This window comes from Ambystoma mexicanum, chromosome 2p, assembly GCF_040938575.1.
Source record: "Ambystoma mexicanum isolate Mex_15411 chromosome 2p, UKY_AmexF1_1, whole genome shotgun sequence".
NCBI lineage: Eukaryota > Metazoa > Chordata > Amphibia > Caudata > Ambystomatidae > Ambystoma > Ambystoma mexicanum.
The window spans coordinates 1,408,891,178-1,408,912,636 of record NC_090923.1 but is presented as its reverse complement, the minus strand read 5'-3'; the positions used below and the strand labels follow the sequence as shown (position 1 = coordinate 1,408,912,636).

General features: G+C 46.7%; 1 protein-coding gene across 1 annotated transcript in view; it reads right to left on the bottom strand.

The window, feature by feature from the left end:
• The window catches only part of LOC138567558 (uncharacterized), a 1,087,151-nt gene that overhangs the window by 151,772 nt on the left and 913,920 nt on the right, over positions 1–21,459 (bottom strand). Inside the window, exon 9 of the mRNA XM_069645895.1 lies at positions 3,094–3,317. Within this exon, the coding sequence (XP_069501996.1) occupies positions 3,094–3,317 (224 nt within the window). The remainder of the gene's footprint in view (positions 1–3,093; positions 3,318–21,459) is intronic.

Here is a 21,459-nt window from a genome sequence, read left to right as displayed (position 1 = left end):
GGAGTTGGGGGCAGGGGGTGTGTAGGGTTCCGGTCAATGAAACCCCCTAATATGCCTTGAATGTTCATGTGGGTACCACCTGCTGTCACACATTGCCTCACAGTACTGTTTTTGGCCAGAATTCTCTTTTCTTGTGTTTCAGTAACATGAGGACCAGAATATGCTGCAGGGGCGAATGAGAAGAATGGGCAGAGAAAGTGAATCACTGCACATGACAAAGCCTGCACAACAGTACAAAGAATCAAATCCCAACATGACAGCAAAGCAAACAACTCACTGCGGCGAAAGAAAACAAATAGTCAGACCCATAAGGGTAAGTGCAAGAACCAATAGAAGGGGGGATAGAACCCGGAAAAGTCTGATAAGAGAGGGAATTGGAAACAGGGTGTTGGCTGTATGTGTGAGGTCAGGAGGCGTGGAGGTGGACCAAAAGACCAGGTGGAGAACAGATGCCAGAGTAGAGTGCTGAAGAGTTAGTGTAGAGTTCAGGTGCGATTGGTTGGGCGGTAGAGAGAGTGGTAGCGTCAGTTTGAATATATGAATGAAAAAGTGGGTTTTAGAGTGATTGCAGTAGGTAGGGCGGGCGAGAGGGGTGGATGTGGGTAGAGGAGAGGGATAAGAAGAGGGTGTGGAGAGAGGTGAGAAGAGAAGACAGTGCAGACATCAGAGAGAGAGAAAGAGAGAAGGGGAGAGGAAGAAGACTGGAGGGTGCGAGAGCAGGAAGAGCGGTGAGTGAGGATAAAGGAGAGGGTGAGGCAGAAGGAGTAGCGAGATCAGGGAAAGGAATGTGAGGGAGAGCGTGAGTGAGAGAACAGACCAGGGTGTGTTACAGGCACAAGAAAATGGCCATTCCTATTGAGAAAACCTGTGGAGTTGTAGGTTAAGAACCCCTTAGAAGACCTTTAGAGGGAGCCAGATAGTTAAGGATTTGGCCTTTAGGCCCTCACTTGTAGCTAGCTTTTAGATAGTAGGGGTTACCAAACGCTAGTTGCCAAACCTAGGGTTATGTAAGGGGGAGCCCACAGGAGATAAAGATAGCAAAGTCCTTAAAGCCATTTTCACATTTGCGAAATAAAAATGCTTGACCCATCTTTTGAGTGTGGGAGTTATTAAAGCCATATGAAGAGACAGGCTGAGAGGCAACCAGCCTAAAGTCGATGAGCAGAGGTGGTGGAGGCTGCAGAGAGTACAAGTAGTGACATTTTGTTCAGAGGATACAAAGGAAGAGAGATAGAGACCCAGAGGTAGGATTGCAGTCTACAGGACTAACATGGTAAATACAAGGGTCTTTGTTAAGTGCAGGTTATAAAGATGGCTGATATTTTTACGTTAAACGGTTGAGCTGTGCAGTGGTGGGGGTGAGGAATTGCTCAAATTTGAATTTGCTGTCAAAGCAAAAAACTGATGTGAGCTTTGTGGAGTGGGGTGAAAAAAGGCGAAGGAAAGGAAATTGGCAAAGGAGGGAATGAAGTAACATCTTGCTTTTAACGAAATCAATGCTGGTTCATACAAATACATATTTTAATGTGACAGTCTCACTTTAGCAAACTGCCTCCAAACTCTCCTGCATTCTTGCCTTACTCTGAGTTTTTGTCATGCCCAATACTAACGGAGCAACCCGACAACTGACATAAGGCAAGACCGACAAAGTCACAAACTTCATATGTTGCTAAATTCACTATTGCTAGTCTAAAATCTCTACGAAAGTCATTCTAAGCAAGACTGTGCCATTCCTGCAGCTGGCCATCTCTCCAAATTCAGATGTCAAACTGCACCCACAAGACACCAAAAAAACATGCAGGTTCCATTGCACAATCCTACTTTGGTTTACCATCCGACAATGGCACTGGCTTCTGTCAAATACTTGGGGCATCATAAGTTCTCCAGTCTGGAAAAATTGCAGGACAAAATGTCAGTAATTCCAGCACCAGCATTTTTTCCAGACCGGGGAAAGACAGTTCTTCTCTTGCAGTTCTAACTCTCATCAAGTTCTGCCTAACTGGTTGGTCAAACATTTGCTGGGAATCTTAAACGCTTGCTCAGAACATTACTTTGACATGGAATCTCATTCTGCCATCTACTAGGAACATTTGCTGTCCTACGACAGATTTCAGCGATGTACGGAAGGTTCTAATTAACAATGCTCAGAGGTAGCTAGCATCTTTGTCTTCTGTCTTGCAGGCAGCTGAAGCATCCCATAACTAATTCCAGACACTCGGCCTGGAACCAAGCCCCTTTACACTGTACATTATAAAAAACGGTAGCATGAATTTACATAATCTGCATAGCCCAGAGAGCATCACCATTCTAGCTCTGTAACCACATCAGAGGCATTGGGGGATATATTTGAACGTTTCCTACGAAATGTGATGCAAAACTGGGTAATTCCGGAAATGCAGTGTCAATTTCATGTCCAATGGAAGCGGGTAGTAATGAGACAATCCTTGTTTGCCAATGGGGTTAAATGAGACTTCAGCATTCTGGAAGTGGCGGCAAGTGTTAAACCAAAGATATAAAAAGGTCTAAAGCAGGAGCGCCCAAATAAAAATGAATCACACACCAAGATATTGCACAGGGCAAAAGTGTTTCAATTATCTTCATATCCAATTTGAAATCTTTGTTCAATGTCCCTAATAAGAAGCTAAACCTGCCACCCCTCCTGATCGTCAGCAGTTCTATAAAGCAGAATACCACACATTCACTAGTGATTACTTCCAGACGAACTGGACAAACAGGGAAATCAGCTTAAGCGCCACTCCCTTGGGCATCCTTCAAACCTCGAACAGTTGTGGGATGCCCCTTGACAAACTGAGTGACTGAGCCAGGAAAGCAGCTTTAGCCATATCCTAACCTCAAGCCTCCCACTGAATTCCTCCAGCATTTCTGGGATTGCAGGGAGAGCTCACTTCAGTCTCCTTTACTGTCTTCCAACCAGTTCTCAAGTGTCTACTGTCATACCTTCAGGAAAGGTATTCAGGGACTCAAGCAGACCATTACCAGCACTACTCATATCTCCAGCCCTCGGTTCCGTTCCTGCCACTCATCCCCTCCAGCACCCGAGCTGCTGTAGTTCCCAACTGCAAAGAGCTTTACCTTTAGCAGGCGTTGGTTCCAAAGTGGTTGCGCCGGCAAAGAGAGTAGCTTCTGCACTACCCCAGTCTCCCGCCACTTCATGCCTTTCTTGGTGGATGGTGCCAGGTCCAGCGTGGTGACCAGGTCAGAGTAGTTGCTCAACTGTGCCCGGATGGTCCAACCATCTAGCTGCGTCACACTGTCCATGATGAGCTTCCCTTTCCGCTTCAGTGGTCCCTCCTTCCCTGTTAGAGTGACAAAAGACCAAAAAACAACACATCACTCACAGGAGTTAGGGAGGATTGTGTGCTTAAAATTAAAACAATAAGCAGCCAGCAGACAGTGACTGCAAGGCCCATGTGGTTTGCCATCCCTGTGCATACTACCAGTTCCACATATCGTACATGGTCTTGAGCTTTATCCCACACTTTCTGTACATAGTGCTTCTGGGTGCAACTTTTGAATGCCAACAGTTGCTGGAATACAGATCCAATGATTATGTAACCATTCCCAATGCACAGATGTATTAAAGAGAACTCCATGTCTTGTCTTGGGCTACCTGGTACCGTGCTCAGAGGCTGGAGTCGGGCATGATGAACATTATTAAAGAAAAATGCATAAAACAATCATTAGCAAAGAAAAACCACACCCCTCCTACAAGATACCTCTGTGCATGTTTGATGCACACATGTTTGCAGTGTGAGGAGCTTGCATTGGTCGGCACTGTTGCGAGCTGACACTAAGGACTTTATGAGAAGCTCCCACTGCAAGGGAGCACACAAAGCTTGCACAGGCGGGCAGTGTGAGAAGCTGTCACTGGTGGGCAGTGGGGAGGTGCCATTGGTAGGCAGCCTGGGAAGGCAGCATTGGGAGCAATATGAGGAGCTTGCACAGTAGGCCGTAAGTGGGTTGAGTGAGAAGTATGTCTGAATTTTGAGGAGCTAGCATTTTAGTGCAGTGTCAGAACTTTGCACTGGGGCCAGTGTGGGAAGCAGACACTAGTGGGCAATTGAGAACGATGCAACTGGATGGAAGTTTGGAGAGACTGAACTGATGGGCAGCGTGCGAAGCTTGCATCGGGAAGCAATATCGGAGGGTGCCAATGGTGCACAGTGTAAGGAGCTAGCAATGGCGGGCACTGGAGAGTTTGTAATAGTTGGCAGTTTGAGAAGAAGGAAATTAAGAGTAGTTTACATTGGTGGAGAGTATAAAAGCATGGCACTTGATGGCATTATGAAAAACTTGCATTGGTGTGCTGGGTGTGGCGCAAAGGGTATTGTGAGAAGCTGCCACTAATGATTGGCGTGAGATGCTCGTTATTGGGCACCGAGAAACTTGTCAGGAGGAAGTTAGGCTTGCCCTCAATCCAACTCCTTTCAACAGCTCCAAATCCACGTCATAGATTTTTAAGAGGGCAAAGAGTTCATTCCGTTTGGAGTGTGCACACTGTAAGCAAAACTCGCCGACTCCCTTGGGAAAATGGCTAACCCAAGAGTGAGCAAATAAAGTTACTGAATAGGAACTTGAACTCCTGTGGAAGTTTCTTACAGTATTATTCTTGTATAGCATTGAACACCACCTTCAGGGAGCTTCAAAGCGCTCTAGGGAATGAGGCGATTCAGAGAGTAGAAGAGTGTAGAAGTGCATGTGGTGGTGCGTTAGGGGCATGACAGTGATACAAAAACAGGGTTCCATCTGACAGTGAGTAAACTTACTTGGGATCATAATGAGAAGGGGACTCGGATATATATCACGTTTTCATTTCGCTTTGTTGAATTGTTCTTGCTCCACGACTTGCATGTCTGAGAGACAGAACCCAAACGCATTCTTAACGCGCAGATGTATTCAGTCACTGGTGGTTCGCCAGGTGCAGCACACGCTGAACCTTTTATTTTGGAGCCGTACCTGAATTTTGGGTGCCTATACAGAAAATAAAGCCACTGTCGGCTTAACAGGTTTCTATAATGGTTTATATTTTGCCACTTTGGTTTTACGCTGGTATTTGTTTACTTTGTAAGTAAGCTCTAACATAGTAGTGTGGTTTTTGGAAACCAACTCATACATCTTTGCATCATCGAGCGTTTGGAAGGTATTTGTCAAGGGCCTGTATTTCAAATCGGTTACAATCCTGGCGTCACTGCTTAATCATAGTATGTGATCCTGGGCAAATCATTTAATCTCAGTGTTTTATTTTCACATTTGTTTACAAGTCCCTAAAAGTTACTCAATTCGCACTATTCGAAAAATACCTCCCTTACAAAAGGTCTGATCTAATGCTTTAGGGACAAAACAGTGTTCCGCCGTGCTTGCCACAGTTGCATAATCATTTGACTTGACTTGAAGCTCACCAGCCAGTCAGTCAGGGCAACAGGCATTCTAATATACCAACCTGACTGTAGGACAACCAACATTAATTTAATTCTCTGCTACAGCCAGTCACCAGAATTGCTAAGTGAAGACAAAGCTCTGCCCCACAGGTGAATGAGCAAAACCTTATGCTATATACTGTTGTGTTACGGTGTTGGCCTCGTATAGGCCAGGCTGAGCCATGTTTATGGTCTTTTGGCGTTTCAAGATTTGCAAGAGTTTGGGAGGAGACAGAGTGATTAGGGTAAATTTGCTTTGCTGCAATGTTAATGTGGGCAGGTCTGAAAAGGCTGGACTCTGCATAGAGTTGGGCCGGTTTATCTTTGTTGGGCTAGTGGTGTGTTTTAGGGAAATGTGGTGTGAAACAGGTTTTAGGGTGTGTGTTTACCAGTGTGGTTTTGATGTTGTGTGACTAAGTTTACTATAGGTTAAAGCAGGGGGCAGAATGATTTAGAGGTGGTTATTGTTTCCATACAACTTTTGAAACACTAAAAAGTTTGCATTTATTTGGTTATATGCATACAAAAACATGTTTTCTATGGCTTGTAGTACTTATTGCGTTGTATTAGGTGAGGCCAAGGTAGGTTTTGCTATGGCAGGTTCTACTATGCCAGGGCACAAATTCAAGGCGCACAAATTGCAGTCAATTGCCCAGGATCTCCCTTCTGACACCTATCAGACTTACATGGAGTCATGGTACAATGGAACTGGGCAATGCACCACGAACTGGTAACTGCTAAAGGCAACCACAAAGTAGATCACAACCACAGCATTAATATGTTAGGGATATGGGGTGGGAAATAAAAATAGAATTTGAAGACAAAATGCACATCATGTTTTGGGAAAGGCCATTGGCCCAACAGGCTTCATAATTAGCCAGTAATGTATGCCTGGCTGACTTGGGGAATGGCATTGTTCACTACAACTCGATACCACCCAAGTTGGGGAGGGCGCTGAGATACAATGGCTTGCGTACGCTGACGTTCTGGTGGTGTTGGATTTAACACCAAGGGGACTGCAAGCCTTATTGGATCCATTACATCAGTAAGCAGTGCTTAATGCTTGGAGTAGTACTAATGGCAGAAGTAGTAGTGGTTGGGAGTAGTTGGTTGGTGGTGGGAGTAGCCAGTGCAGGACATTAGTGGTAGAGGGGAAGTAAGTAGTGAGAGAGGTGTGCAGGGCTCCATATCTATGAGTAACTGGAACGGAGTAACTGGAATGGTAGTAGAGAGAGAGCGGTAGTGGCAGTAGCGGAGTAGGAATAGTAGGAGACAGAGTGAGAGCAAGGAGGGAGAAGAAGGAACAGAGGTAGAGGAGTAGTTGGAGGTACCAGTAGGAGTAAGAAAAAGAGTGGTACAGGAAATAAGATCGAAGGGTGGAGGTGGAAACGCGCAGTGTGAGGTTGGAGGGACAGTGACGTGGTGGGAAGAGAAAAGTTAGAAGGGTTAGTATAGTGGCAGGACAGGAGCGAGAGGCTGTGGAAGGTATGAGCAGGCCCCTGGGTGAAAGAAGGCATCATTCCCTATTGCCGGAGAGACTAACCAACGATGGGTGAGGGAAAGTTAGAAGTTCCCTAGGGAGACAGATAGCCAGCGTCTTAGGGAAAACACTGATAGCCATAGTTAGAAGAACAGAAAGGTGTTACCCATCAGTAGTGACTAACAGCCCAGTAGGGACGTCTGGGGCGCAGACCGGGGAAGTTGAGAGGAAAGGGCCGACCCTAGCCCTTAAGTTCTCAGCCCAGTAGGCTCTGAGCAACCTGAAGAGGAAAAGAAGGAAAAGAAACCAGCCAGTCTGATCATTAAGTTTAATAAACACCCTTGGACTTTTCTAAAGAGTCAATGTGGTTATTTGTGGTGGGCCGCCCCGTCACATGCCATTAAAGAACTGACTTACAAAGCAGGAGGTTACTCTGTTGGTACGATCATTAAGCTATACAAGACTAAAATCTGGCCCATATTAACACATGGGATTGAATTCTGGGGCTTAAAGTTGATTTCTAAATTAGCACTGATGAAAAGATGTACATTGCGGAGGCTAATGAGGCTAAACAAGCATAACCCGGCAGAATACATCTATTTTGAATACAAGTTGGTGGGTATTGCCCCGAGAATTGACCCATGTAGTCTACATATGTTTTGGAAGATAACAAAATCGGCACCTGGCACCTTAATATGGTACCTTGGAGGGTTGCCCAGAGCAATGCCAGACGTTAAAATTTACTCTAAACCTTCCAGCCATAACCCTTTTGTATTGCTATAGTCACCCCGAGTGGGACGGGTATGCCAAGACATGGGTCCCGTGCCTGCTGAGCCTAAAGACCCAAGCTACTCCTCACTTGTGAGGCCCAATGAGGTCGAAACATGTTTGGGGATGCTTGTGGTTTCGTGCAGAAGGGATATGATCATGCAGTTCGGGCTGGACTGCCCCTTTTGAGGTGGGACCAAGCCTGATTTGCATATGGGTTTTCCCCTTTTGTAATGGCTTGGCAGGTGAAGAACGATGGTCTGGAGGGTTGCCCAGAGCAATGCCTGAGGTTAAGATGTATTCTAAACCTCCCAGCCATCACCCTTTTGTTTTGTGAACTTGGGGATGCTCACCATTGCAAAATATGTATATGAAATCTAGTACTATTGTCAAACTCGTGGACCGAACTCAGTTATGGCTTAATAGAACCACTGTAGATGTAAGCATTCTCCTGTATCCAGGATTTAAGAACAAGATGCGCCACATCCTTGAAATACACTTTAGAGATTAACATTTGGAGTTAGCGGGGAAACCTAGTGTTGGCTTATTTGTCATGTATTATAAGGGGAGGGGAAAGTACCCTTTCATATGTAAACAGTTTCCTTGGGAATCATTTAATATGGACGTATATTAGAATTAAGTTTAATCGAAACCAACAGGCTATACCATCCGAGTATGCCACTCTGGGGAGACCCACAAACACCCTTCAGTGCAGATAGTCAAATCGCGATGCATTGGACATCCAAAGGGATCACCCAGTGGGGACAACGCTTCCCTGACCAGAGCTTTATCCAGTGGATAGACATCAGAGAGGTTGTGGGAAACACGAATAGACATAAACAGCAGTATACCCAAGTGCGAATGGCCATACAAGAAGCATGCCCCACATTCCCCAGCGAACCAGCGATAAATATAGGTCTGGGCTACATATTCACAAGGGGGACACAAAAAGTCTTGGCGGCGGCATTGTATAAGCTATTACTTCAAACGCGCCCTGTAGAGAATACCGCAGCTAAGACTCAATGGGAACCAGACCTGGGACAGCAGTTTGATGACCAGGAATGGGCACAGATTTTCTCGCTCACCAAGCAAATATCGTGTAATTCCAGATATAAGGTAATTCACTACAAAATAGTGCAGAGAACACATTATACCCCAGCAAAGCTTAAACGACTATATGCCAACATGTCGGGAACCTGCCCTAGATGTCAGACAAAGGATGCAAATATTTATCATATGCTATGGTCATGTATAAAGCTAAGGGGCTACTGGGAAGAAATCTGTGCCGCCTTAGATGAGATGGCTGACCAACCACTGGAATGGTCACCCAGGATATGTTTGCTGGGAGCAGTGGGGAAAATGAATCCGACTTGGCGTAGACTGTTGAATTTGAGCCTACTAATAGCCAAAAGGGCAATTTTGATGAAATGGAAGAGCGCATACCCCCCAACTAAGGCTGATTGGGACAAGGACATGGTGTGGACTAATGATACAGAGGAACTCTACATAGACTCGGTGCTACCCCAATCCAGACCAAGGAACATATGGGATAGATATAAACAATACCTGTTTGATAAGGCAGAGCGAGATGACTCAGGATCGGAAGCTAATTGAATTTGTAAAATGTAATGAAGCAATGTGCAATATATGTAAGCATTGATGTTACCTGTGTGCAAGAAAAATAAAGTTTAAATAAAAAAAAATAAGTTTAATGATGTCATGACCCATGAAAAATTGATAGCGTGTCTGGGGGATACCAAGAGATGCTAGGCTATGTCGCTTATAGACTGCAAAACATCTACCACTGGACTGTGTAGCCCTAGAGGGTATTAGGGGTAGACACATGCAGTGTTGCAGTAGACAGGATAATGAAAAAGAGAATGAAATGTGGGAAATATTTATGTCTGGTAATAACGATGCATGTATATTTCATGATGAAATTGTGGATTATCATTGAAATAATTCCTAGTATTATTAACTTTTGATATTCTAACGTTGTGAATGACTTCCCTTTTTTAATTATTTTATGAGGTGAAGAAAAACAGTATTTAAAGTTGACTTATTGCTAAACTGTATAACAATTAAAACATATATTGTTTTATTAATAAGGAATTATTTGCTGTTCATTTGACACTGAATGCTGAAAACCTTCCTAGATGACTATGAGAATGGAGATCCATTCAAGTATACATTTTGCCAGCACCATAAAGTCTCAGAAGGTTGCCTCACTACCACCATTTGAAGAGTTGGGCCCTTTAAAGGCAGGGTCTAGTTGCGCACCTGGTCACGTCTCTGCCCAGCTTTCATTCCTGCCACTCACACCTTTGCATTGGCTGTGGAGTAGGACAAGAAGTCTATCAACCTTACAGAGACTGGACAGAAACTACCTCTGCCCTTTCACATCAGTCTCTCGGAGGTCAAAGTAATAACCTTTACCTGTCTGTCCTCAGAAAAACGTGGGTTCTACTAGATAGTTGAGGGCCAGAGAAGCCCCCCCCCCATATTTGCCCCTTCAACCTTGGCCACCAAGCGGCCCCTAGTGTTGGCTTCCAACATTGACCCCATCCTGCTCTCATTGTGTCCCACTGCACGGCCCAACGATCAGCCAAGCTTAAGGTATAAAAGGTGGCCAGCGCTGCCTGCTTCACACACCCTTTTTCTCCCCCAAGCCACCTTAATGTGCTGGGGTTAAACCAAATCCATTATATTCCACACTTTAAAAGAATAAATATATGTTTTTTTAAATGGCGTATACAGTTGCTGGAAAATCCTCCTACTGCTTGTAACCATACTGCAGCACTTTTTTAAGCGTGGGGCAATGCCACCTGCACTCCATGTCATGTCTCTTACTCGTGCACCTGTTCAACCTATTAAGCACTGCTAGAGCACCCAGGAGATTGGCGTGAGCTATGAGGGAAGAGGCAGAACAGTGAGGGAATGATCAAGAAGGTAACCAACAGACCCTACTTCCTCACTCACACCTCTCACTACTACACAGACCCAAAGAGCTAGTGAAACAACCCACCAAAAACTTGCAAACCCCTCTAGCTTGGCTGGCGTGGCTGACTTCTTTCCTCTCCAACCGACCCTCCCAGGTCCAACTTGGGTCCTTCCTCTCCAACATCTTTTTCTCTACCTGTGGTGTCCCCCAGGGATCTAACCTCTCTCCCTGGCTGTTCAACCAATACCTGGCACTCCTTACCCACCGCATTGCCGCTCTCTGTCCCAACTTTCAGTGCTATGCGGATGATACCCAGCTCATTTTCAGGCTACCCTCGGCCTCTGACTCCCCTTCCCTCATCTCTGACTGTCTGCCATCCAGGAGTGGTGTGCCGCCAACGACCTCTGCCTTAATGCTCGTAAGACTGAGATTCTACTCATCGGCACACCCACTCCCTCCTTCCCTGCAGCTCTCTGGCCGGCCTCTCTTGGCCCTCTTCCTACTGCCACCTGCAAGGCTAAAAACCTCAGGGTCATCTTTGACTCTGCACTCTCCTTCTCCCCTCACATCTCTGACATCTCCAAGAAGTCACAATACCAGCTGCACCTCCTTAGAGACATTCTTCCTTTCCTCTCCTTCCCCCAGAACCTCACTATCTCCAGAGCTCTGGTGCTCTCTAAGCTGGACTACTGTAACAGCCTCTATCTAAATCTGCCTGCCTCTACTCTCCGCCCTCTGCAACTTATCCAGAACAGGACTGTGAGACTTGTCCTTGGCCTCAAGCCCAGGGATCGTATCTCTACAGGACTGGAATCTCTTCACTGGCTCCCAGTGGCTGCAAGGATTAAGTTTAAAACCCTCTGCACTGTACACAAGGCCTTCTGGGGTCTCGGACCGCAATACCTTCAAATCTCTCTTCCTAAATATCTTCCTTCTCGAGCTCTTCGCTCAACCGCCTCCAACTCCCTCAGGGTCCATCGCTTCTCCAAGCAACGAGTTGGTGGCAGATCACTCTTTGGCAGGGGCCTCTCTGTGGAACAGCCTTCCTGCCTCTCTGAAACTGGAGGAGAACCATCTCCGGAAGCACCTCAAAACCTTCCTCTTTCTTCTCTCCCCCTCTCCCCTGCTGAATTCCTGACTGCAACTGCACTGGGCTACCTGGCCACCCTTTCTGATCTCTGGCCCTGGCCCCGTCAAATGAGTGTTGTGATGGTGGTGATGTCACTAACATTCTAGGTGGAGTGTTGGTGTGGTGATGTCACTGGGACTCTGGTGGAATGTTGGTGTATGTTTGGTGTGCAGGGTTCTACTGGTGCCAGTTGGACCTAAGCTGCTGGGCTAGATGGATGTCCCAGTGCCTTCTCTACTTAATAACTAAGAGAATAAACCTACATGTAAACTACTTACCTTCTGGTGTTCTTGATTGGCGAAGGAGACTTAGTTTATATCACTGGCGACGAGGATGGAACTGCTGGGAAGGGGCAGTAAGTGAGAGGCGCTGCCTTCCAGGGTGACATCCATCCAGCATCAAGGAGCTGCAGGCCGGGCGGTGCAGTGAAGGTCCAAGGCTGGGAACCTGTCTTGGCGGAGCACATAACCGGTGGCACAAGGAGGAATTGCCAGGCGGCTCTGTCAGCAAGTCGGGTGGTGCAGAGTTCTGTGCCAGGTTCCAGGGTGGGGTCTTGTGACCCCAGTGGCCAGTGGTTGGCTGAGGGCATCTTGACTGGCGGTCCGGAGCAACAGAGGGGATGTCGGCCGGCGTAGCGTCCAGCGAAGGAACCGCTGGTGGGCGTTCTGCAGGTGAGCCGGAGGTGCAGTGCGGGCAGACGGCAGCGTTGGCAGAATTGTCCTCAGTGCGTCGGAGGAGTAGACGGGACGTGGATGTGAGGAGGGTGCCAGCTCGGTGGGCCGAGCGGCGCCGCATTCAGGCGAATGATTCCGCTGTGGGGAGGAGCGGAGACGCGGCCGCACAAAGTGTTCTGCGGGCGGATGAATATAAGACGGTGCGCCGAACTGCAGGCGCGAGGGTTGCTGGAGCAGTGGGGCCAAGCAGCGTTGTTGTTGCTCTCATGGTGTTGGGAGCAGCTATGATGACGTCGGTTGGGGGAGGGCCGACGCCACGACTGGCGTTCCGGCGACATCAGCTGGAACGCAGCGTTGAGTGCCTCTCTGGCGTTGGTGTGGAACGCAACGTTCTGCAGGAGGATCACGCCGGCGCTGAATGTGGAGGTTCTGTCACTGCAGACGTGAGGCTGGCTGGAGCAACGGGTCCAAGCAGCGATGTTGCTTTCATGGTGCCGGGAACAGCTGTGATGACGTCGGCTGTAGGAGGGCCGACTCTGATGGGAGGAGGACTCGTGTTTGGACTGGCTTTCCAGCAACATCGGCTGGAACGAAATGTGGGATGCCTTTCTGGCGTTTGTTTGGAACGCAACGTTCTTCATGAGGGTTACGCCGGTGCTGGATGTGGGAGCCGTGGTGTTTCGGAAATGCTCAGCAGTTGGAGTGGGACACTTGCCAGAGTTTCGTGCTTCACAAACAGTCCGGGCAGTAATGAAATAAGTGACTTTTTGGCACAATTGGTGGGAGTGGATGGCATTGATGTGAGAACTCATTTGTCACTGGAAATGGAGGGAAGCTCTATGATCGTGTCTGGATTTATGGACGTCTACAGTGAGTGCAATGGAAGGCGGTGGTTGCCACTTGCAGGTGATTTCACAAGAAGGCTGGCAAGGTGGCGGCCGCTGGATCCGGACCAGTGGGGAATAAGTAACGTGATGAGGGATTTGACAAGGCACTAAATAGAGGTATGTGTTTGGTGACGCCGGTTTTATTGGTTAATGCTGTTTGTATTTACGTTGTGGCCTCTGGGTTTAGTACAATTTTGGTTTGGGTTCTGGGTTGATGTTAGCAGTTTATGGCCTGTCATTTATGTACTGATGTCGTGTTTATGTAGGTGGCCTGCTGTTAGGACATGTCTTTGGGTTTTCACTATGGACTCGTGGGGGTGGGGTCCATGGGACATTGTAATGCTGTGTATGAAATGTTTTATTTGCAGGTTGTCCGAAGTGGACATGTGGGTGGGGGTATGGCGCAGGGACTTTAGCACCATGTCACTTCCATCCATTTTTTGCATTTACAATTACTTGCCATGCATTTTGTGTTTTGCATTTCAGGGACATGTTGGGGTTTGGCGCAGGGTTTTTAGCGCCATGGACTTGATCGGGTTATCGCTTACTGTGGGTTTTACATGTTGTCCTGCAGTGTTTTGTTTGTCGTGTTCGTAGGGGCATTACCCCAGGTTATGTGTGGATGATGCCAGTACTTTTAGGGGCAGTGAGGTGCTGTCTGGTCAATTTTTGGGGGCAGTGAGGTGCTTTCACTGCATGCACATGCTGGGATTGTGGCGCAGAGGAATTGCGATTATGTGTGCATTTCATGGATATTTTGGGGGTGGTGCAAGAACTTTGGCGCCATTATGGTGCAAGAACTTTGGTGTCATGATGTCTGTTGGTTGTTGTTTGTAGGGGCATGTCCCCTGGTTATGTGTGCATGCTGCCGGTGTTTTTAGGGGCAGTAAGGTGCTGTCTAGTGGGCAGTTAGGTGTCATTTAGCAGGCAGTTAGGTGCTACCTGGGTCATCTTTGGGGGCAGTGAGGTGCTGTCCAGCAGGCAGTGAGGGGCTGTCTGGGTCATTTTTGGGGGCAGTGAGGTACTGTTTAGCAGGCAGTGAGGTGCTGTCTGGGTCAATATTGGGGGCAGTGAGATGCTGTCCAGCGGGCAGTGAGGTGCTGTCTGGGTCATTTTTGGGGGCAGTGAGGTGCTGTCTGGTTGTTGTCAGGGGTAGTGAGGTGCTGTCTGGTTTTTTTTTGGGGCAGTGAGGTGTGTCTGGTCATTTTCGGGGGCAGTGAGGAGATTCTGGTGTTTCAGGGGGAGTGAGGTGCTGTCTGGTGTTTTAAGGGGCACTGAGGTGCTGTCTGGTGGTTTTAAAGGGGCAGTGAGGTGCTTTATGGTGTCTTTAAGGGCAGTGAGGTGCTGTCTAGCGGGCAGTTAGGTGCTGTCTGGGTCAATTTAGGGGGCAATGAGGTTCTGTTCGGTGTTCTTAAGGGTAGTGAGATGCTGCCTGGATTTTAAGGGGGTATCGAGATGCTTCAGTGTGGTGTTAAGGGGTAGTGAGGTGCTGCCTGGTATTGTAGAGGTTTAGTGAGGTGTTTATGTTTTGGAGGTTTTAGGAAAGGCAGGAGTTGTTTATATTCATTTTAGGGAGTGATTCTGGGGTGGCATAGTGAGGTGCTGCAGCCCAGTTGTTTTAGGTATAAGAGGTGTTTTCGGGGGCAGTGAGGTGCTGCTGGTGTTTTAGGGACAGTGAGGTGCTGACTGGTGTTGTAGGGACAGTGAGGTGCTGTCCTGTTGTGTTCTGGTGTTTTAGGGACAGTCAGGTGCTGTTTGGTGTGTTGGGACAGTGAGGTGTTGTCTGGTCGTTTGTAGGGGCAGTGGGGAGCTGTCTGGGGTTGTTAGGGACTGTGAGGTGCAGTCTGGTGTTTTTAGGGGCAGTGAGGTGATGTGTGGTGTTAAGGGGTAGTGAGGTGCTGCCTGGTATTGTAGAGGTTTAGTGAGGTGCTTATGTTTTGGAGGTTTTAGGAAAGGCAGGAGTTGTTTATATTCATTTTAGGGAGTGATTCTGGGGTGGCATAGTGAGCTGCTGCAGCCCAGTTGTTTTAGGTATAAGAGGTGTTTTCGGGGGCAGTGAGGTGCTGCTGGTGTTTTAGGGACAGTGAGGTGCTGACTGGTGTTGTAGGGACAGTGAGGTGCTGTTTGATGTGTTGGGACAGTGAGGTGTTGTCTGGTCGTTTGTAGGGGCAGTGGGGAGCTGTCTGGTGTTGTTGGGGACTGTAAGGTGCAGTCTGGTGTTTTTAGGGGCAGTGAGGGCTGTCTGGTCTTTGTCGGGATAGTGAGGTGTTTGGTTGTTTTAGGGGCAGTGACAGTCAGGTGCTTTTCCCTGGTTATTTGTGGATCATGCTGGTTTTGAGGGGTAGTGAGGTGCTGCCTAGAAATTGTATGTGGTAGTGAGGTGCTGCCTGGAATGTTTTAAGTGGTAGTGAGGTGCCATTTAAGGTTTCAAAGGGGTAGTGAGGTGCTGCCTGGGTATTTAAAGTGGTAGTGAGGTGCTGCTTGGTTAATTTAAAGGGCGGCTAGGTGCTGGTTATTTTAGAGGGCAGTGTTATGCGGTCTGTCATTTTTCAGGGACTGGGAGGTGCTGTCTGGTTGTTTTAAGGGGCAGTGAGGTGCTGTCTGGTTGTTTTAGGGGCTGGGAGGTGCTTTTCAGGGGCAGTGAGGTGCTGTCTGGTTGTGTTAGGGACAGTGAGGTGCTGCCTGGTGTTGTAAGGATAGTGAGGTGTGGTTGGTTGTTTTTAGGGGTAGTGAGATGCTGCCTGGTGTTTTTAGGGACAGTCAGGTGCTGTCTGGGTCATTTTGGGGGCAGTGAGGTGCTGTCCGGTTGTGTTCTGGTGTTTTACTGGTAGTGAGGTGCTGTCTGGTTGTTTTAGGGGCTGTGAGGTGTTTTTGGGGGAAGTGAGGTGCTGCTGGTATTTTAGGGACAGTGAGGTGCTGTTATTGTTGTTATTCAGCTGGTTGATAGCGGAGTGTTGGTTCTTCCATGTCGTGTTCATTCAGCGGGTTTGTAGCTGAGTGGGCTCAGGTTCTGGGGAGAGCTTGTGGTTGAGTTAGTTTTCGGTTTTTCCATTAAGATCTGGGTTAGATCTTGGGGTGTAGTGGTTTGGGTTCAGGGGGAGTAAAAATGGTTTCTGAGCTATAACATTTCTGGTAAATTGCACTTATGGTGGGTTTCTACCATGGGTATAGTTTGGTGTTATTGAAGAGAGGGGCATATGTCATAATATGTGCTGGTCATGATGATGGCCATGAGTGTTGTGTTGGTTGAAGAGAGGGACATATGTCAATCTGTGCTGTGAGTGATTATGGCTATGAGTGTTGTGTTGGTTGAAGAGAGGGACATATGTCATAATCTGTGCTGTGATTGATTATGGCTATGAGTGTTGTGATGGTGGTGATGTCACTAACATTCTAGGTGGAGTGTTGGTGTGGTGATGTCACTGGGACTCTGGTGGAATGTTGATGTATGTTTGGTGTGCAGGGTTCTGCTGGTGCCAGTTGGACCTAAGATGCTGGGCTAGATGGATGTCCCAGTGCCTTCTCTACTTAATAACTAAGAGAATAAACCTACATGTAAACTACTTACCTTCTGGTGTTCTTGATTGGCGAAGGAGACTTAGTTTATATCATCTCCCTACCAGCACTTATGTCTGCACTTCCTTGCTCTTGCCACCAGCTGGCCGTTTATTTATCTTTATTTATTCCACTTCCCATGTACTGCACTTTCCTGTTTTATTTATCTTTTTTATTCCACTTTCCCATGCACTGCACTTTCCTTTACCCCCCTTCCCATGCACTTGCGCGATCCAAATGACACCTAGTAGGATCGCTGTCCGTCTTCCCTTTGTTCCCCCCCTTGCCTGTCGCGGCTTGAAACACTTGTGTATAGGCACGTTATAAATGCCATATTATATCATATCAATCATACTACAAACCCAATACCTGCAAAAAACACCAACTCAGGAAGCCAAACTTTATGGACATAAGTCCAGTGCACATAAAGCACACCCAGAAAGCTCACACACACAGACGCCAGTTCCTCCTGCATGCACCAAGAGATTAGCACAAATTCCGTCCTATCCCCCTATCCCTCACTAACCAACCCTACCCACTTTTCTTACAGAGCCATGTGAGCGCCTGGAGACCCTGCAAATGGCAGCAAAAATACATTCACCCATATTCACAAAAGATATAGATTATATTTTTACAGAGCCCTCTTAAATAGTTAGACTTTGTGGTGGGAAGGTGGTATTCATAAAATGGATTTACCATTTAAAGACGTCATTAACATTGCACACAAAAGTTAACAATCCCTGAACAGAATGCAAACATGATTCTTTGGCGTACACCTTAAACTAAAGTGTTGCATGATACACCGGTAACTAAATTATTACCCATCGCACTGGTACCACCTTATGTATCACGAAAGGGTAAAAGGCAGTCAGCCTGACGGACTTAAAACCTACGATCTAATTTCGCAGGCGATACACCCACCGGGCTATCTTACCAGCCATTGTAATTAGCATGTTCAGTGGGATGTTTCTTATACACTGCTGTAAAAGTTCGTCATCTTATTCTTCAGTGATGGATGGGCGGATTGAAGGAAAATTTCAGAGCAAGGTGTACATGCCCACTACACTACACGGGAGAGAAACGCTGCAACTCCCGTTTATAAATAAACCGCTTCATAAACAAACTTAAAAAGAACATTACAACGTCATTGAAAATGAAGCCACACAGGAGTAATAACTGCACCAGAACCCTGAGCTACGTTTCGCGCGAGGGGGGCGGGTCATTCCGTCAGTAAAACGTCAGTCAGAATTCCCGCCTAAATTGACAGTACACGGAAGTGACAGCAAGCAACCATACCCGAGGTACATTTCTAGGTTTCCGAGGGCTTGAAAACGGGCGGGCTAAATTGTATGAGGTGTGGTTTACATTTGTTAACGAAAACTCAAGCTAGTGAGAGGTTGTAGGGGCCCTGGCGTTTGTTAATTGGATGGAGATGCTTCTTAAAACCAGGTATTACAGAATGGCATTTCAGACGGCCAAAGGAATCTGGCCCGCCACCGGATACGCTACGCCCATGCTTTCCAAGCGTCCCAATCTAGAGACCAATTGGCAGTTAATACATTTGTTTGCATTTTTTGGACACTTTTAAAGTGCTGCAGATTTCAACCTCTCTCATCTAGTCCCAAAGTGTTCAGCAGGCACGCTGTCTCCAAAAGTCCACGCCTAAAATAAAATTGTTATGTCTGCTTTATTCACTTCAACAAACTTGGAAATTATTCCAACAAAATATCGCTACGCAACCAAATTCTATCGAAGGACAGGAGCATAGCTCTCAACCATTTGTCTCGCAAAGTCGGGTGAAATCACCCGATTTTGTTTTTGGCGGGTGAGACGCCCGTTGGAATGAATGGGCGTGCAGGAGGCTTGGCGGGTGAGTCAGCCCTTTGCAAGGCGGGTGACACCCGCCAAATGCGGGTGAGTTGAGAGCTATGACAGGAGGCTTTCCATGATGTACTCAAATCGTCTTTACTAACAGGCAGCAAAGATTTTTTTTAAAAAACAGTATTTACAAACGTTGTGTTCAAACATTAGTAAACCCATAGCTTTCCACCTTTTGTGGCCCCATGGCAGGAGGAAAACGCCCAATTTTATTTTGAGTGTGTGAAAGACCATTGACTTATATGGGCGTAAGGGATTTAACGCAACATTTTGATGGGCCAAGGTGGGTGAAAACCCCCAAATTTACTTTTGGCGGATGAAAGCCTGTGTAAGGGGCTTGGCTGGTGAAACAGCTGCTTATATGGCGGGTAACACAGGCCAAAAGCGTGAGAGTTGAGAGGCATGGGACTTAGTGGGTGAGAAAGCTGCTTAAAAGGAGGATGACAGCCGCTAAAGTGTGTGAGTTGAGAGGTATGCAACACATTAGAGAACAGTTCCAATGCTGGATGGAGGCAGATGTCATGCCAGGCATGCCCCATAATCAATCAATAAAACACTTGTGTATAGGCGCGTTATAAATACCATATCATATATCATATCATACCATCATAGCACCTAAAAGAGGCCACCCTCACTCATTAACTTTTTCTTTGTAGCTGGCAGTGTTCGGTTAACCACCATTATTCATTCACACCTATCTGGATATGTTTAAGTTTTGATTTTTGGACTTCACTCGCCACCTAAATTCTTTATATACACACAGCACACCATTTATTATCAAGTGTCAATTATCAGTAGCCTATGGCTGGTGGCGGCTGCACATTTTGTGCCCTGCTAAGTGTGAGAAACCTGAGGGTGTTCTCCCAGCTAGACCTCAGGAATCCCTTATCGGGTGGCCAGGGAAGGGCTGGCACTCTCAGATCCCAACCCTGGGGGTGGACGAGCGAGGGAGGATCACCTGGGTAGGGGAGCCTGGGGTTATATTTATTTATATAGCGCACAAGCAGCCCAGGGGCATTGAGGCGCTGTTACTTGCAATAACTTAGTTACATGGTACAGGCATGTCATGCCGAAAGGAAGACACGGTATGGCACCAGAGAGAAAGAATGCGAGGACGAGATCCCTAAGATCTTTAGAGGTTATAATACATCTACCTTGCTTCCTCCCATTAAATCTCTCATGCCCCGATCCAACAACCCCTCCGTACATACCCTATGCTCTAAGATCTCAAACCTGGTTGCACCCAAAAGTACATATCCCAGAATGCCTGTTCCCTATTCGAATACTCTCAGTCATTCTTCTTTGTATTTTCCGAACCCCCAATCTTATTTGATAACACACTACCATTCCCACAATTCCCCCTATTCAGGACACAATTGGAACTCTGGTTTTTCTCATTTGTTTCACAAACCCCACCAATCTCACCCGTACAAAAACACCTTTCTCTATCGTAGCCCATAGGATACTCAAAAATCCTACCACCCTCTTTTTCTAACATGAACACTTGCTTGAACGGTAACCGACAAGGGGCTAATGTTAAAACTGTTTACCTGACAGGTCACTTAAAGACAAGGATACAATTGAATAGGTCAAAAGGGGGGGGATCACCTTTGCGCTCTCCTTCGCACCCTGTGGTCAAAACAATTGGATACAGACACTCAGTTTTTTGGTACCTTATTTTAGAATTTTATATCAGGTGCAATAAAATGCATGAATTGGATTTTTCACCAAATTTTTCTTACATAAACATACAGAGCGTAATTACACAACCATAACCAGTATTGAAGTCAAGTGCTAGTGCATCAAATCAGGAGGTGAATATCTTATTGCCATGATCTAGTAAACATCATTCTGGTAGGTTTAACTGAACATATTTCAAACAATACACAACAAAACAAAAACAATGTTCTTTCCAATAACAGTGATGCTGCACTGTGAATAAAAAGGTGCGTTTACACCGGGGTGTTTCTGCCATCTGTGTGGGCTAGAGGAGCGTTGTGTCTACCACAGCATTAATCAGGACGAAGTCTGTATGTGGGGGAATCGTAGAGTGTTGTAAACAGGGAAAAGGAGAACTGTTTAGGAGAGAGCTCGAGTGAGGGTAATGTAAATCCAACTGAATTGTTTGGCTGTACCATGTGTGAAATACCATGGAGGGAAACAGCTTACCTATGTGGAGGAAATTCCACCAGGGACTTGAGTAGGTAATCGTCTCAGGTAATTTATCCCAACAACGTTCCTAGAGCAAAATGAGAGGTGACAGACTAAATAAGGTCTCCTCAAGGTTAAAAACAGAATTACGGCACGAGCGGGAATGAATAAACATACATAGTGCTTGTAATAGTAATTGAGAGCTTACCTCTCAAAAGGGGCAGGGAACTGCAATATCTTCGTGAAATTCACAGTCCTAAAAGAGGTCAATGTATAAGTAACCTGTACTACACTGGTGATTAGTGTGAGCATGGTAACGGCTTTGAATGCATACCTTATGGTTGCTTGTACTCGCGGCATTCACGGGCCGCTTCGTGCAGGTGAGGTTCTGCAGCGCTCTGCGCGGAATGCTGAGTCACTCCGTAGCAGGGAAAAGCAGGAAGCTAAGCGTAACTAATGCCGTTGCTAGGGAGTAGTTCTTTATATATCGGCAGCCATATTGGAATAGGCTAAGAGGGTGGAATGCAACACAGTATCGTTGGGGCACAATGTCTAGAC